An 18,990-nucleotide genomic window follows, 5' to 3' on the forward strand; every position below is an offset into this window, starting at 1 on the left:
AGATGCACTTTTACAGACACACTTTATTCACTGACCACCAACCACATCAGGTACACAAGGCCCTGACTTGGGCCCTGTGAGATCACTACCAGGAAAGCTAAAATTAATTCTGGGTTGGAAAATAAAAACCAGGAAGGAAGGCAATAAAAATTATAACTGAGAATTTCCTTTGGACCCTTTAATACAATGGTAAAGCTATTATGACTAGTATAACCACCATCATCACCGCAAAGTTCCAAAACCTAAACAATTAGTACAATCTCATTTATCAATTTAATATTCATAGAATTTAATAAAATAACTTCTAGAGTTTAACAACACATTAAATGGGTGATCTGGTGGTCTAGTGGTTAAGAAGCTGCATCCCAAATCCAAAAACACACAGTTCGAATCCACCAGCTGCTCCAGGAAAGAAGAATGAAAACTCTCCTCCCATGCGATTTACTGCCTCTGAAAACACACTGCAGGGTCAGCTATGGTCGGTTCTGACCCAACAGCACACAACAATGACAACAGCACATGAAGTTATGTTCTTGTTGTTATGTGTTGTTAAGTTGCTTACAACTTAACATAGGAACCGTACGTACAACAGCTCTGATCCCTGCTGTATTTTGTGCCAATTTCCTTGTCTCAGATACACCTGCCCTCAGAGCCCCAGTCACTGAGTCAATCCATCTCATCAATTCCTCTCTTGTGCTGTCCCTCCACCCTCTCAAGCCTGAAGTCCTTCTTCAAGGACTGGTCCCTCCTGGCCACATGCCCAAAGTTTATAAGATGGAGCTTCAAAGTCCTTGCCTCACCCTCTCCACCAAAGATTTTTAAAAAACACAATAAACTATTACTTCCTCCATGTAACTACATTCAGAATACGTGCGTTCACAGAGTTGAACATGCGCTGTTATTCACTTGAAAAAAAAAAACTACCTTCTTCATGTAATTGCATTTACAATACAGACATAATTTACTGAGCTGAACCTGACTTGTCACTCCATGAGGCACTGGGGGATACCCCTTGCCCCGCCCCCCACATGACTGGACAGCACCTGCCTTCTCCAGCTCCTGCACAGTGTCACAGGGTCACAATTTGAAACAGTAATAGTCCAATTCTTTTCCCTGTTACACAGTGAAAACAGTTAAATTCTTTTACCTTTCTGAGGCTTAAGCCAATACCTATTCTTTGTTTTCAAACCAGTTTAGCTAACCAAAAAAGAAAAAAAAAATTGTTTTCTTTCTTCCCATAGCAACAAGAAGGGGGGGGGGAAATCCCATCTACTTCCACTTTCATGACAACTGCTGTACAAATATATTGAATTTGAAGGTGAAATTGAATAATAATAAATGCCTATTATACCTCCAAGATTACTTAAGCACCTAGTAACATTCTTTGCTGTTTTGTCAAACAATCTGAGCTTTTCATTTCTATTTAATTAACTGACAAGATAAACCTAATAACCAAACATCACACACCAAATCCTTAATGATGAACATGAGCTCTGGTGACCTCTTGTTATTGGGAAGCACCGTGGAGTGGGAACTGACCTAGAGCTGACCCTCCAGCGGATGTTCAGAGGCAGTAAATCAAACAGCAGCACACCGCTCATCTTTCTTCTGTGAAGCAGATGGTGGATACGAACCACATATCTTTGGGTTGGCAGTGGAATTCCTTACCACTAAACCACCAGAGCTTCTTTCTGGTGGTTCCAATGGCCTAGTGCCAAGGAACGGCCCTGTCTACCTGAAGGCAAGTAGTGTGGACCCATCAGCTGCTCCACAGATAAAGATGGGCAATCTCCTCCTATGCAATTTACAGCTTTGGAAACCCCACTGAAGGGTCAACTGTGATCTGGTACTAACCCAATACCACAAAACAGCAACAATGATAATATTTTAATTCAACTGTTCACAGAATAAGTATGATATTTATCAGAAAACTAAGCAAGGCCCTGAAGTAATCTAAGGAGACTGTACCATTTCTATGGGAGAGTACCTTTTGGGTTCATAAGAAAATTGAAAATTCATAGAAAAATTGGAAACAGAACAGAGCAAACAAACAAAAGTACTCAAAAACCCCAAACCACCCAGGAATTGCAGGTTGAAACTTTGTGTTTATGTAGTAACTTGCTAGAACTCAAAATTCTATTGGAAAAACTGACAAATTTGGTATATACTCTTTGGGCCAGTAATTTACCCTACAGACATCCTTGTTTAAGTTTAGCATGACATTACAATAGTTTTAACACACTACTACATGCCCATGTCCACAGAGGTCAGGCCATGCCTAGTGTCTTGGGAGGCTTATTGTCAGCTCCACGCGGCCTCTGGCTTCTTGACGAGCAGGTATGGAGGGCTCCGGGCGCTTGTGGCGCTATTTTCACCCCAAGTGGGGGTTGGCGGAGCAGACTTGCCAGATGCACTGAGGGTCTCTGGCCCAGAGTTTGCCAGCATTTGGGTGTGCTGGAATGATAAGATACTGAAGGGCCCATATACAGAAGGTTGTCACAAACCAGCTCAGTATGTAGTGATAAAACACTATCTCTAATAGATACAGCAAGTTATAAAAAGAAAATACATTGTAAAGTTGTAGGTTACATGTATAAACAAAAAAAATAATAAACAAAAGACTAACTGCAAGCTTTTCTGTGTGCACTGCACAGATTATCTTTAGAAAGAGACCTGGGGCACCAGTGACGGCAGTGTCTTCAGGGAGGACTGTATGGCTGAGGGCAAGGTGAGCTTACGCATCATTATAATCCTATTGTACCTTTGAGACTTTTTTATGATGAAACTACTTGAAAATAATTCTTTTTTAAATATCAGGGCCCTGGTCTTCTATCTTTCCATTTAAAACATATCCCATGAGCTGACTACCTGCTTATGTCACCACCTTTCTAATTTTTATTCTTAAACGTCTAACTACATGCAACTACGAAGACGGCAAAGAACTTGTTAGAATTTCAGTAGTGAGCGGCAGCCTTACCTTAAATATGATCACAATGGGTATGTCTTCAGACAGCGTGTTGTGTCTCAAGTAAAATCGTCCTTGCTTTACCGCTATATTGGTTCTACTTTTTTTCTCATGGGTGGAGCTGCAAGAAGACAGAGGTTGGTTGAGCTATGTTCTCATTTAACTACGACCTCTCCCTTAATTAAAATTAGAGAAAAAAGTTTCAAGCTGCTAACAGGAAATAGAAGTAATCGTCAATCAATAAGATTCGCTTGATCATTAAATAACAGTAAGGTCTTTTCTATTACTACAAGTACTTCTTAAAAACATGCATCCACCCCTATTTCCATAAACTTTTTAAAAGTACAAATTCTTCCCTACTTTTGAGAGTCCGGCAGATGTGTGTGCGTGAGAACAATTCATTTGATCTATTTCTCTCTGATTCTTCTACTTGAATTGCTTTTGACCCAATGTTCTGCATACACTTGTGACAAATATTATACATTTAACAAGAAAACCCTCATTATGGGTAAAAACTATGAGAAAAACTATGAAGATATGAAATTGCTTATTATGGCATTGAAATTAAAAATCTAATAAGAGCATAAGCCATAGTTTCTGCAACAGTGAAAACAAAATGCTATTAGGCCTAGTATAAGAAACGAGGGGACCACCTTCTATTGGTAAACTGTAATATTCCCAAAGGATTTTAAAACCATCATCAACAGCAGCAGTAATACACGTTTGCCTACCCTATACTCTTAAGCTACTTATATTATTAGCTCTAACTGTCCCGGAACAACACTTAGTTTGCTGTGTTACCTACAAATCCCAGAAGGGTAAACAAGGCTTGGAAAAGCTAAGTAAACTAACTGTCTATCCCATAACGAACTGCAAGTATATAAAATCCAAGTCTGAGAAAAAAAAACTCCATAAAAATAAAAATCCAAGTCTGACTCCAACACAGGTACAGTGGGGCAACAGGGTTGTTACGAAGCTATTAGACGAGACAATTACCACTCATCTTAGAAAGCTGTGGTGACAAATAATATACGTACAGCACTAAGCATACTGTCTGGTGCTTAAAAAGGGCTCAAGAAAGAGTCATCATTTTTAGGTGCTGCTTTCTTAGGGAAAAACCCCACAGTCTCTCTCTGTCATTGTGGTCAAGCTGGAAAGGACTCAAGAATCAGAGGCTGGAAAGTGCACTGGAGGGAACTCCCCATCTCTCTACTGAAGAGCAGCTATTGTATTTGAACCACTTGTCTTCGGGCTGGCAGTGCAACTCCTTACCTATTAAGAAGCCACGAGAGCTCCCCTGAAAAACACAGTAGCTCCAGGCTAACTAGTTCGTTGCAGGTTGTTCAAACAAAAACTTCACTTCATACTGACATTTTATCTATACCACAAATCTATTTCTAAAACGCACTAACTTGCAAATTTCAAATTACATGATAATAAGGATAAGAAAAGAACTACAACAACTGCAAGAGGGAGTCTGTTGTAGGAAAGCGCATACACTGGCCTGTGACGCAATTCATTCAATATTACATGTTCAACACTCTTGCCACATATGTGAGACTGAAAAAGAGGAAGTGTTCCTGGCTGGTTGTTTGTATTGCAAACTGGTTTAATAATCGTAGTGTTATAAATTACCAGAAAACTCAAATAAAATGAATAGGTACCTTTTAAATTACGTTTCACTCTTTCATTGCTGAAATGATTCTCTGCTTACAGACTTTTGAAATAAACTAACTGCTGGTAGTTTACCAACACCACACTGTCGTTATCACAACGCACTGAAAGACAATCATCTCGTCTTGAAATGATGGCAGTTTTCTAAGAACACCATCTCTGTTTTCCTCACCTGGTCACCGAAGCGCCGACTGTCCCTTTACGGTCAGCTTCCACAATGATCCTGTTCTTAGACAGCTGCTCTTGGATAAGAATGACTTTCTCTACTCCTTTAACAATGAAGTAGCCACCTGTCCAAAGGAAACAGATAAATATCACTCTCTCTGCAGAAGCTGGTAATGGCAGGGATCTCTGAATCAGAGAACACACTGCCATTGCTTTGGGGCACCATCACATTGCTCAAAGGCTTTCCCAATATTGCTGTATGGATAGATGACCTCGTCAGCACAAGATTTTCTACAGATGAGTCAGATGAACTCCTAAGGATAGAGAATGTACCTTATTTATGAATCACAAGGATCTGAACAAATTACAGGCTAATGAAAAATGTTAAATAAATTAGTCCTGAGATTTCTGACGCCCAGAAATAACTGATAATCTTCACTATAAACTGAAACTGGCTCTAAAGTTTCCTAACAAATGAATGGCAATCTTCAAAATAAACTAAAATTTGTTCAAAGTTTTCTAAAAATACCAGTAATAATACTAGATTAAGTTTGATATTGTTGTTGTGTACTGTAGTCAGAACCGACCCACAGCTGACCCTCTGGCGGGTTTTCAGAGACAGTTAATCACACAGGGGGCAGACGGCCATCCTTTTCCCGTGGAGAAGCTGGCAGCCTCGAACTGCATGCCTTAGGGATTGCAGCACAGCTTCTTGCCTCTGTATCACCAGAGCTCCCCAGATTAAGATTCATAGTCAATAAAAAAAAAATAATCATACAACATTATCATACATTGGCTTTCACATAATTCAGAGTAGGACAGAGTAGGACTTCATTTTGTAGTATATAAACAAAATCAAGGTAATCTATTTGGCTTAAATAGTATTTTGTCACAAACTATTAAAGTCATATTTTGTTAACTTCTATCTAAAACACGAGATTCAAAATCAACTCATAAAAAAATATCTGCCAAACCTGGGCAATAGTAATAATAATAATTTAAAAACAGAATTATAAAGTTGGGTTTTTTATTATTACTAAATTTTATTAGTTTTAATGAACATTTACAGAGATTTTGGGTTTTCATTCATTGTTGCACTGAGAATGATAAAGTTTTAAATATTACATAAAAGAGAAATATTTGTTGGGAATATAAGCTAATATTTTCGAAGGAAAGTCTCTGGATATTTATAAACTTAAGTTTATAAAAAAATATTTCATTTTAAGAGGAAACTTCTTGTTGTTTTGGGGCTTTTTTGAGGAAAGCAAAAGATGTGCTGGGGGTTGTGGGATGATGGGAATCAAACGTACCTGGATCTAAAGGACACTCATTCAATTTGGCAAATTCCGCCGGTGTTTTCCCTGTGAGAACACAGTTTGAACTACGCAGCATGATGGGCATTCTGTTTAAAGTAAAAAAAGAAAGCATCATTACAGACTGTCACCAGCAAAGAAGATGAAAAATACATGAAACCTGCAGTGTACCTGTCACTAAGGGTGTCTGATTTCCTATTCCTCAGGTTAGAAAAGGCAGAAGAAACAGAAATGTCATCAAAGTGTCCAGTGAAAACAGGGATTTTCTCAGGCATGACGTCCTTGCGGTATGGATAGTAGCTGAAATGTCTAACACGCTTAGAGTGTTGCATATCAGATTTCATGGCAGACAGGAACAATTTTTCATTCATTGTAAATAAAGGACATCTCATCAGTTACTCAGAAACAGCAAAATGAATCAAATCTAGAACTTACCAAATTAACTGGGAGATTTTGAAAAAGAACTAAGGAAAACTTCTAAAAAATTTAAATGTTTGTAAAAAAAGATCTATAAATATTCTGAGCATATTTGACATTGTTGAAGACAGAATGACTAAACTGGGAAAGAGATGAGAAGAAATTATCAAGAATTTCTTTCACAAAGAAACTGAAGCTATAAAACCATTTTTGTAGAATGAGTATAAAGATCCAAGAGGGGTGGGAGGCTGGAAGCAGAGGGATGTGGATGTGCAGGGGGAAGGGGGATTAATCATGGGGTTGTACAATTTGATGGGTGGGGGGTGAGGGAAATTGAAATAATCTGTTCTTGAAAACAATGTATTCAAATCTTGTAAATAAACTAGTAGAAAATTTAAAAAAAAATAAAAAAGAAAGACTTCACGCTATGAGAGCAAGTTTAAGAGTCACAAAAGGGAAAGAGTGCAGGCGGGACCCAAACAGGAGCTGCACGCCCATGGTCACAGCAGCACTTTTTACAAAAGGTGGAAAGAACCGAAAGGCTCCTCAAGAGACGAATGGATAAATGAAATGTTATACATACACACATCTATACACAGTGGAACAGGACTCAGCCACAGCAGGGCTCGGTAACGAAGTCCTGGCACAGGCCACAGCACGGATGAACCCTGAAAACACCATGTCACCAAAGGGCAAACACTATCCAATTTCACAAAATAAACACAAACAAATAGGTAGAAACCAAGCACAACTCGTCTGTCAACTTGTCGAGCTGCAGCTGCCTGTGTGCAGCTGTGATGGTGGAAGCTAAGCGCCCAGTGTTTCAAATACTGAAAGGGTCACTCATGGTGGAACAGATTTCTGCAGAGCTTTCCGACTAAGACAGACTAGCAAAAAAACTCAAAAATCTACATCTCCAAAAAAGGGCCAGTGAAAGCCGTCACAGCAAAACTCCGCCTGTCCTCATGGGGGAAGGTGAGCCCCTCCGGTTGGAAGGCAATCAAAATACAACCGGAGGAGAGCTGCCTCGTCAAAGTCCAGCTGACCTTCGAGACACTGACTGAGGAAAGCTTCAAGGAGCTTCTTTTGCTGATGTGGCATCAATCAACAGGAGAGGAAACACCTGCAAACACTGGTTAATAATCAGAACATGGAATGTACAAGGCATGAATCTAGGAAAATCAGAAGTTAGCAAAATAAAATGGAACACCTAAAGACTGATACCCTCGAAATTAACTCAACTCCCTATTGCTGAGTTGAAACCGACTCCTAAGTGACCCTTCTTTGAGTTTTCAGAGGCGGTATATTGCACTGGAGAAGACTGCCCATCTTTCTCCTGGGGAGCAGCTCCTGGATTCGAACTGCCTGCCTTTGTAACCCAAAGAGCAACTCCTTACCCAGTAGACCACTAGAGCGCACATTAGTGAGTTGAAATCGACCGGTATTGGGTGTTTTGAAATGGATAAGCATATGGTCTACTACTGGCAGAAACGACAGACTGATGAGTAACAGCGTCACAATCATTGCCAAAAATTAAAATTTCAATAACTATTCCTGACGTACAACATTGTCAACGGTTAAGATCCTTATGTCTATAAGAAGACCAGTTACTAGAGCTATTATTCAGATTTATAAACCAACCACTAAAGCCAACAATGAAGAAATTCAGGATTTTTAGCAACTTTTGAAGTCTGAGATTGATAAAACATGCATTTAAGGTACATTGATAATTTTTGATTAATGACAATATAAAGGTTGAAAACAAAGAAGGAGCAATAGTTTGCAAAACACGGTTGTGGTAACAGAAATAATGCCAGAGATTGCATCCAAGACTAATAACTTATTCACCTTAGAAATACCTTTTTAACACATTGCCGCATACTTTTTAAATTGACAACCATGCTTAGATACACATTTGCCGTCATTTGCGGCACAACACAAACACCAACTCTACACATGGACCTTGCCAGACAGAATATACAGGAATCACAAGACATCTGTGGAAAAAGATGATGGAGAAGGTCAATGAGATCAAAAAGAACAGGGCTGGGCATGACAGTGTCCTGGACCATCAACTTCTCACATGCAAGCTCAAACTGAAGCTGAAGATAATTCAAGCAAGACCATGATAGCCAAAGTACAACCCTCAATACAATCTACTAGAATTTATTTAGAGAACACTGTATAAAATGGATTTGACACACTGAAACATTAATGACATGTGAGTTGGGAGATGACATTAAAGACATCAGACACAAAGCAAACGGTCATTAAAAACAAAAGAAAGGGAGGGACGGAAGAAGGAAGAGAGATAGAAATAGAGAGAGAGAGAAAGAGAAGAGCAAAATGGATGTGAGAAGAGATTCTGAACTTGTTCTAGATACAGAATAGGTAAGGAATAGAAGAAATGATGATGTTAGAGCTGAGATGACAGAGTAATATGTTCTAATAAAATGGTAAAATCTAGAGTAGGAAACTAAAGGAGTCCACATTTCACATGGTCCACAATTGTGTCACAAGCTGAAGGAAATGAAAAGCATTCAAGCCTTGAGTTACAATACCAAAGGACTAACTGGGCAAAATATTGAACAATGTAGAAAGCATCAAAAGGAGATGGAAGGGATACAAAGAGTTACAGTACCAAAAAGAACTGGCAAAGCGTAACCATTTCAAAAGGTAGACTATGATCAAGAGGCAATGGTACTGAAAGAAGTCCAACCTTCACTGAAGACATTGCGGAAAAGAGACCACCAGGGGAAACCAGAACACCAGTTTAGGTGTTTGCACTGGATGAAAGCACTCATCTACGTAAAAAAAAAAACCCCACTACAGTCCAGTCCATGGGGCTGGCGGTGGGGGGGGAGGAGGGGAGGAAACTGTGCAACACTGAATGAATTTTTTTTTAAGAAAAAAGCAAACGGGGACAGGGTGGAGGGAGGAATGTGCAACAATGAATGAATGAATGGAAATCCAAGTTTTCTAACAACTTTCATTAAAATCACAATTAAAAAAATTTTATTAAAAAAAATCCCCAAAACAAACACCACTACTTAGACAACCAACTGGAAGAGACACTTACACCTGTCCATTCTAAAAGAGGGGGCCCAGAGGAATGCGGGAAGTACTAACAGCATCATCAGTTACCACACAGTTAAGAAAAACTTTTCTGAGAATAATTCTAAAATGGTTGCAGCACTACATAAACAAAGAACTCCAAGAAATTCCAGTTAGATTCAGAAAAGGATGTGAAGTGAGGGATATCACTGCTGATGTCAACAGACTGTGACTGAGAGAAGAAAATATCAAAAGTCTCCATGTGTTTCATTGCTGTGCAAAGGCATCGGCACAAATTACAGCTAACACTGTGAAGACTAGGAATTCCAGAACACTGAATTGTGCTTATGCAGAACCTGAACACGAAGAAAAGGCGGTTAACTTGAACAAACAAGGAGACACTGCATGATTTAAAACAAAAAAGGGTGTCAAGGTTATATCCTATCATCATAGCTATTCAATCTGCATGCTAAGCAAATAACCCGAGAAGTTGGAATATCTGAAGACCTAGATAAAGACTCTTTACAACCTGCTATATGTGTTTGCTGAAAGTGTAAAAGGCGTGAAGCATTTCTTTATGAAGATCAAAGGCTACACAGCCCTCCATATAAATTACACTTGAGCATCAAGACAAAGATCTTCAGGATAAAGCAAAGATTGAGACTCAAGGATTTCATTCTACTTGGACCCACAATCAATGTCCACACGAACAGTCAAGAAATCAAACTATGTATCACACTGGGCAAATCTACTGCAAAAGACCTTTTTCAAATGCTGAAAAGCAAAAAAAAAAAAAAAAAAAAAAGGCTCTCTGAAGACTAAAGTGCACCAGATCCAAGGCGTAATGTTCAATAGTCTCACATGCACAGGAAAGCTAGAAGATGAAAAGTTATTGTTGTTAGTACCTTGGAGTCAAATAGGACTCACAGCGACCCAACGACAACAGATCTGAATCCTGTCTTACGCTGTGCCGTCCTCATCATCTCTGACACACCTGGGTCCCCTGCTGTAGTCACTGCCACGCTACCTGGTGAAGAATCCTTCTCTCCTCACTGTCCTTCTACCTTTCCAAGCACCATGTCCCTTTTTCCAAAGAACAGCCTCTCCTAGCATCACACTCAAATACGTGAGATGAAGCTCTAGTATCTTTGTCTCCACGGAGCACTCTGGCTGCATTTATTTATTTATAAGACATATTTGTTTATTCATTTGAAATCTATGGGATATCCAGTACACTTCTCCAACATTGTAGCTCAGAAGCATCAATTCTTCTTCTGTCATGCTTATTCATTGTCCAGTTCTCAGATTTACAGCAAGTGACTGAAAAGATCATAGTCTATACAAAGCACACTTTCCTCCTCAAACTGACACACTGCTCCTCAATAACCTGGAGTGGTCCCTGACTGCAGACTTTCTCAATGCGACACATTTCCTGATCTCCTGACTGCTGGTACCAAGGGTGTTAATTGTGGACCCAAGCAAGATGAAGCTGCTGACAGTTTCAATCTCCTCTCCATCCATCATGATGCTGCCTATTGGTCCAGTGGTAAGAATGTTTGTTTTCTTGACATTGAAATGCAATTCACACCAAAGGCTTCAATCTTTGATCTTCTGCGGCAAGTGCTTCAAGTCCTCCTCACTTTCAACAAGCAAGTTTGTGTTATTGGCATAATAAAGACTATTGAGGAGACTTCCTCCAGTCTTGGTGCCACATTCTTCTTCATAGAATCCAGCTTCTCAAATAATTGACTCATCATACAGATTCACAGGTGTGGAGAAAGGAGGATTCAACCCTGATGCACACCTTTCTTACTCTGAGACATCACTCTCAGCTGGAACATTATCCTGCTATGCCAGCCATGTGCCTCAATTGAAAGGCTCTAGCTAGCACCCACCTAGGGCCCTAACCTGGCATGTTGACACTGGCCTCCAAAGAGCCCTGCCCCAAGATTTATCATGTGCTTGATATGCTGTAAGAGCAGGGACACTAAGCCACAGGAAGAAAATGGGTAAGTAACACCAGAGACTTGATGAATATGAATTACGGTGTTGGCAATGAATACGGCACATACTGAGGACAGGCAGAAAAACAAACCAATCTGTCATGGAGGAAGTACAGCCAGACTGCTCCTCAGACTTATTTTGGGTACGTTGTGAGGAGAGGCAAGTCCTTTGAAAAAGACCTCAGGCTGGTCAGAAAATGAATGTCCTCCATGAGATAGAGTGACACTGACGATAACAACGGGGTCAAATACCGCACACAGAGATCAGGGGGATGGCTCGGACAACGCAGAGTCTAGTTTACTAAATTCCCGTGACTCCCAGCCAACTGGACAGTACGTAACTATGGCTACAAACTACGCACCTGGCACCCCTTCCTACTTTCCTGAATACTCAGCATAGTACAGAACAAGCAACAGGGAGCACGAGCTGAGCAAATGGAAATCAACTGAGTTCTGAACACTTCTGACGGTGGGAAAGGCTTCCAGCAGAACTATGTGAACTTAATTTCAAGTTCAACACCACTACTAAGCTTGCAGGATTATTGGTGGTGTCCACTTCTCTAGGAAAAGTGAAGATATTTCCTTAAAGGAAAAATGCTTACTGGCAAAAAGGCTAACTGACGCTAACATTTCCAAACTTGTTTTAAGAAAATAAATATTATTGTTGTTAGGTATCAATGTCAAATACAACTCTCAGTGACTCTACGAACAACAGATCTGAACCCTGTTCTATTCTGTATCATCCTCATCTCTGATGCACTTGAGACCTATTGCTGCACTCACTGGGTCAATAAATAGCATTCCTAAATTCTGCTGCATGAGAGTTACATTTGTAAGAAAACTCAAGCCTAAATCCTGCATGGACTCCTGCATGAATGCCTGCCCAGGACAGCTCACTGGAAAGCTACCTTAGTGGTCCCTGACAGCTTGGATTTACAGAATGAGATCGAAGCATTTTCTTTAACTTTACAAGGTGGTTTCATAATTAACTAAGTTAACAACAATTATGCTATGTGCAGTTTATGGTTCCCAGTTCTTATACAACCTGCTTCACGGACCCATAAAAAAATTCCCATTGAGGTAGGTCCATCTTCAAGGAAATCAAGTAGGTTTCCTTGGAAAGTGACATCCTGCTTAGAAAGGTGGAGGGACAGCGAAGGAGATAAAGACCCTCAACCAGGTGACTGACCTGGTGACTACAGGAGGAAATAGGGCAAAGGGAACTCGCTTGAGGCCACACTGCAGGTTGGAATCCACATCCAGCTGCAGTTAGAACTTGACGTCTCTCTCACCTGCCGATGGGTAAGGCGTTGCGGATGATCCTCTGGCTGCCTCGAGTGTATTCAATATCCACTGTGATGGGGGCAGAGTACGTCATGTCCCTCAGACGGCACTGAAACAGAGACAGACAGTCACTCTCCTTCTCTCTGGAACAGGAGCCTGGCAGCTTCAGAGAGCTCCGTCATACGAGGAGACATACGAAGGCATACAGTCCACTTAAGCACAATGTCTGCACATGGGAGAGTCTCTGCCAGACTGCTGCCTCCGACAGGGGAGCGGTGGGCCCGCCTCCCCGTAAGAATGGTCCTGTGCACTGATGTAGGCATCTCTACAGCATCCCTGCCCACGCCAGCCCAGGCCCGGAGTGAGAAACCTTGTACAGAGGTCCTTCTCACTGATCCAATGACACTATCTACTCCATTATTTTTAAAGAAACTAAATAGCTCTTTGCAAATTGAGTCCATGGAAAACAATTCAAGACCATGAATGCTGGTCCAAATAGTTAACCACCAGTATAAAAATAACTAAAAAGTATACAAAGACACACACACACACAGAGAGAGAGTTAGAGGCTGTTAAGGCTCCCACCACTGCCTATTTCCCTGTCTTTTCAAGAATCAAAAGCTCCCTAAGGAATCTTGGAGCTCTATTTCTTTCTGTCTCAAGGCAGTCTCTTCAGTCCTATGTTTTCTTCAACAACAGCACGATGACGTATAATAACAAACACACCCTCCGTCTTCCTGAAGCACTGTAAACGGTTTGTCTTCCCTCATCTCTAAACTTAGGAACGCAGTTGAGAAAGCAACCTAGAAATCACCAACTGGCTGCCTAGATTTTGAAAGAAATCAAGCAAAAGAGAATAGAAAAGGGCACTAAATGAGGCACTTGCAGCAATTTGCGCTAAATGAGGCACTTTGCGATTGCAAAGGCACGCGGTTCAAATCCACCAGGTGCTCCGTGGGAGGGGAATGGGCAGTCTCTTCTCATTTAATTACAGCCTCTGAAAACCCACCAGAAGGTCAGCTATGGGTCGGTTCCAACTTGACAGTCCTTAACAACAAAGTGCTATTTTGGCATTTGTTTAACACAAAACAGATGCATTTATTTACAGACACTGTCTTAATACAATTCCCAGCTGTGGACACTAAATGGAAGAATTTGAGGAGGAAACCAGAATCTGTGAAAAGCCAGTGGAGAGGTCTGTCCTGTAACATAACCCACTGGGGTTCTGTCAAAACCCTGGTACATTACCTACCTTCCCACCCCACAGACTTAACAGACTCTGTGCTCCTAACTCCGTTCAACCTGCCTAACACAGGAAGTGCACTCAATGAGTGAATTGGCCAGGGGCTGGGCACTGTGCCAGGCACAAGAGGGGGTGGTGGGAGACTCTGAAAAAGGACTTCATTCGGGTAGAGTTATGTAAGAGCCCAGGCTAACTGTGGTTAAATAACTAAACAGTACCAGCTTTTTCCTGTTATGTCGTTATGTGCCGTCAAGTCACCTACGACTCACAGAGACCCTATGTACAACAGCCCTAAACATAGCTCTATCCCTTGCCAATCTCACTGTCTCTGACACACCTACCGCCATTACCCCAGTCACTGAATCAACCCATCTCATTGAGGGTCTTCGTCTCTTTGTCTGTCCCCCCACCCTCCCAAGCATGACATCCTTCTCCAAGGAGTGGTCCCTCCTTGCAACATGTCCAAATTATGTCAGACGAAGCTTCAGAATCCTTGTCTCCTAGGAGCAGCCTGGCTTTACCCTCTCCATGATGAATTTGTTTGTTCTCCAGCAGTCCATGGTATATTCACTCTTCTCCAGCACCACAGCTCAAATAGTATTTAAGAGTGTTTATTCATTTTGTCTCATAGAATTACCCCACTTCTTTTTAAATAATATCGTGAAGGCACATATTAAGGCAAATAAGCCCACTTCAAGCAAGATTTATGATTACCTCATGAGGGGACACTGGTCTCGTTACATTGAAGCTTTCTTCAACATCAGGAAGCCCAACGTAGATATTAAGATATCTGAAAAGCAAATTATTCCATTATCAGTTATTATATGTCTTCAAAGCAATATAAAGAAGCTATTTTCTTACCAAAAAAGTTTTACGTTTTGACAAAGGCTTATTACAGTGACAAATTTAAAACTAGAGGTCTTTTATTAAAGCAGGGAGCACTGGTGGCCTAGAGGTAAGAAGATGCGCTACCACCCAAAGGCATGTGGTTTGACTCCATCAGCTTCTCTGTGGGAGAAAGATTGGTGACCTCCTCCCATGTGACTTACGGACTCTGAAAATCCACTAGAGGTTTGGCTATAAATCTGTCCCAAGTCAACAGTACACAACAACAACAACAATAATAACATATTATAGGAAGAAATATAAAAGTATTCTTAATATAATTAAACATGTATTTTACAATTTCTTTTTAATATTTACATTTTCGTATAGCTTTTACAAAAGAAGAAGGAGCCTAGGAGGTTGAGTGGGTTAAACGTTGGACTGTTAATCAAATGGCTGGCAGTTCAAAGCAGCCAGCCACTCCCTTCTTCTACAGAGAGGCTACTAATGGGTTCACACTGTGTACCTTTCAGTTAAGTGGCCAAGAGCTTAACCACTGCACCACCAGGGTTTCTTCATCATTGGCTTACCAATCCAAACTTGTTTGATCCCCTTATAATTATACTATTTTCTCTCTCTCATTGCCATAAAGTCAGATATGTCTTGTGGCTGACCCTTCAGTGGGTTTTCAGAGGCTGTAAATCACACTGGAGGGGACTGTTCATCTTTCGCTCAGGAAGCAGCAAATGGTAGATTCAAACTATGTGCTTTGGGATTGGTAGTGTAACTCCTTACCCACGCGGCCACCAGAGTTCCCTATTACACAATTCAATACATTAGAAAATAAAAATTATGTTCTTTTAAACATGTTAGCCTTAATCAAACAGTAAGTTGAGAGCAGCCAATTCCTTACTTTAGATACCACATGGGGTCTGCATCACTTGTAACCTTTTCATTTGCTTTCATTATCTTCTTGATCTGCAGGTGAGGGAGAAGAAAAGCCATTAAGAAAGATACAGGCTTTAGTGACTTCTTAGCTCACGTCTCTTTCGATGATTTGATGCTTACCTCTACATTAATGAAATAGTTAAATGAGTCTATATGTTGTTTCACAAGGCCTTTCACCTAAACAGATGAAAAGGAAAAAAAAAATCAGCAATAAAATAGTCAATTATATAATAATAGACTCTAATTGTAGGTGACCTTCAAATTTTTCTCGAAATCAAACTGGAAAACAAATTTATAAAATCACCAAAACCAAAGCAAAACAAAAAAGGGAGGTAACAATATTTATAAATTCTATTAAGCAAAACTTTCCAATAATGTATTAAAAGGCCACAACTGATCCTACTGCCAGTGTTTTCGTTACTACTAAAGCAACCCTGTAGTACACGGTAGAACTGTCTCACAGGATTTCCTCTTATTTACACACCACACCATTCTGGATTCTATTGCTTATCTCAGATTTAAAATTTTTGCTTTCCTTCTAACGGCCCAGTGGTCCGGGCCCGTGCTGCCAAACAAAGGTATACAGTTCAAATCCTCCAGTGCTCTGCGCAAGAAACTTGGGTAATCAAGTTCTGGGCAATTAACTGCCTCTGAAAAACAGCTGGAGGTTCAGCTATGAGACAGTTTCTAACAACAATCTAAAAACTCCATACAACCACCACCAGAATGTTAAAGGAAGGGATTCCGCCTTCTACTTCTTTGAATTCTAAAACCGTAACAAAGAAAACAGTTCAAAAAAATGTTAGTTGGTGACAAAAATGCCATGGGGGTGGGGGGGAAGGGCTTCACTTTTTAAATCTGAAAACTATCCAATAAATAGTAAACATAAAATAATTACCTTTAAAAACGCTGGAAGCAGCCTCCATTTTTCCTGTGAACCAAAATAAGAGTATCAGAACTCTGTACCAGCAGTCAAAATATTGTCAGAATAAGTTATTTTAACATGCTTTCTCACAGTAAACAGAAAAAAGTCAAAAGTACAAATTTCAACTGTACTTTTGACTTTCCTATTTATGAAATTATTTGAACGTCATTATTTATGAAATTATTTTTAAATTATGTATAAGTTGTTGTTAATGTGCCATAAAGTAGCCTGTGACCCACAGCGACCCTATGTACAGCAGCTCTGAACCCTGCCCTGTCCTGAGCCAGTCTCACTGACTCTGACAAACCTGCCATCATTACACCACTTACTGGATCAATCCATCTCATCCAGGGTCTTCTTTGCCTGCACTGTCCCTCCACCCTTCCAAGCATGATGTCCTTCTCCAAGGATCAGTCCCTCTTGGGCATGGGCACAAAGCATGTAAGATGGAGCTTCAAAATACTAACCTCCAAGTAGAAACTTGGATTCACCCTCTCTAAGACAGACCTATTTGTACTTGGCAGTCCATCGTATGTTCAAGACTCTTCTCCAGCACCACAACTCGAAGGTTTCAATTCTTCTTCCGTCATCCTTAGTCACTATCCCCCTCTCTGATGCATAGCAAGTAACTGCAAAGACCATGGTCTGGATCAGATGCACCTTATTCTCTAGCCTGACAGTGGGTACCCCTATTTATCTTTCTATCCTAGATTGCATAAAGAGGATATAACTTTATCTTCTCTGGATGAGTGAATATTCCAGCATGATGTTATTGTTGCTGCTGCTGCTGCTGCTGTTGTGTGCTGTAGAGTAAGAATCAACCCACAGCTGACCTTCCAGCAGGTTTTCAGAGGCAGTCAGTCACACAGGAAGAGACTGCCCATCCTTCTCCAACAGAGCAGCTGGTGGCCTCGAACCACATGCCCTTGGAATTGCAGCACAGCTTTCTTGCCACTCTTTCTCACCAGGGCCTGGTCAGAACTCAAGGCTGATTCGAGATGAGCATTTTTCCTGACCCACTTTGGCTTAATAACGTTGTTGTTGTTGTTGTTAGGTGCTGCCAAGCTGGTTTCGACTCACAGTGACTCTAACGTAGCACAGAAAGCTCACTGCCCGCTCCTGTGCCACCACTGCAATCATGGTTGTGCTTGGGCAGCTCTGTCAACCCATGTCCTGAGGGGCCTCCTCCTCTTCACTGATCTTCTATTTAACCAAGATGACGTCATTCTCCACGGACGGGCCCCTCTTCCTAACATGCCCAGAACAGATGAAGTGTCATCATCCTTGGCCCCAGGGAACATTCAGGCCACTCTTTGTCAGAGGCAGAACTGTCTGCCCCTCTGACAGTCCATATGCACTGGCAGTCCTGTATATCAATACTCTACCAACATCACTGCAAATGCATCCGTTTGCCTTCAGTTTTTCTTGTTCATAACACTTCCCTCAAAAACCAACAGTCTACACTTAGCTTCCCTGTTCCTCATTTCCCACTCTTTCTTTACCTTCCTGTAACAAGGATTTTGACGCATTTGCCAAGGAAATGGGTCCAGCTTAGATCACTAAGGCTGCCAAGTCCAAAACCCTTCTCTCAGCTCTCAACTCTCACATGCTTTCCATGGCATTTGATGATACAGATACTCATCACTCAGTCTGGTAACACTCCTGAGACAGCAGTCTCTTCCTCTGACTGTGCCTTCTTTGTCTTCTGTTCACCCGGTAAATGGTCATGTTCTTCCAAGTTCTGTATCTGGTAACTCCTTTGCTCATTCTGAACTCAAAATCGGGCATGAAGGATTTTGGGCAACACAATTTTAGTGCCCTTCTCACCTCCAAGTCCAGCACCAGATATAAACTCTTCCAAGGGCAGCGGCCCTGTCTACCTAAGTTACCACAGTGTCTGAAACATAAAAGGCCCCTGATACATATTGGAAGAACAGAAGAATGAGTGAACGAACATCACAGCCATAGAAGAAGTAAACGAGTATGGGTATGTGGCCTCCAGTGGGGCAGCAACATATAAAGAAAATAAAGAGCTATTTTCAAACTCAGTGTGCATAATAATACGATCAATACGTTCCCCAGCCAGCCCTGTTGTTGTTGTTATGTGCCATCGAATTGCCTGCAACTCATAGCGACCCTATGTACAAAAGCTCTAAATGCCATTCTATCCTGTG

The 18,990-nt window shown here is 41.0% G+C and overlaps 1 protein-coding gene across 1 annotated transcript in view; it reads right to left on the reverse strand.

Annotated features, from left to right (window-relative positions):
- POLR3B (polymerase (RNA) III (DNA directed) polypeptide B) overlaps positions 1–18,990 on the reverse strand; it is a 130,837-nt gene that overhangs the window by 109,358 nt on the left and 2,489 nt on the right. Inside the window, exons 2-9 of the mRNA XM_006897542.1 lie at positions 16,790–16,822; positions 16,012–16,068; positions 15,857–15,921; positions 14,833–14,908; positions 12,884–12,984; positions 6,115–6,206; positions 4,812–4,929; positions 2,978–3,086 (exon numbers count right to left, since the gene is read on the reverse strand). Of these exons, the coding sequence (XP_006897604.1) occupies positions 2,978–3,086; positions 4,812–4,929; positions 6,115–6,206; positions 12,884–12,984; positions 14,833–14,908; positions 15,857–15,921; positions 16,012–16,068; positions 16,790–16,822 (651 nt within the window). The remainder of the gene's footprint in view (positions 1–2,977; positions 3,087–4,811; positions 4,930–6,114; positions 6,207–12,883; positions 12,985–14,832; positions 14,909–15,856; positions 15,922–16,011; positions 16,069–16,789; positions 16,823–18,990) is intronic.

This window comes from Elephantulus edwardii, unplaced genomic scaffold, assembly GCF_000299155.1.
Source record: "Elephantulus edwardii isolate Elephantulus edwardi_28Jun2011 unplaced genomic scaffold, EleEdw1.0 scaffold00211, whole genome shotgun sequence".
Lineage (NCBI taxonomy): Eukaryota > Metazoa > Chordata > Mammalia > Macroscelidea > Macroscelididae > Elephantulus > Elephantulus edwardii.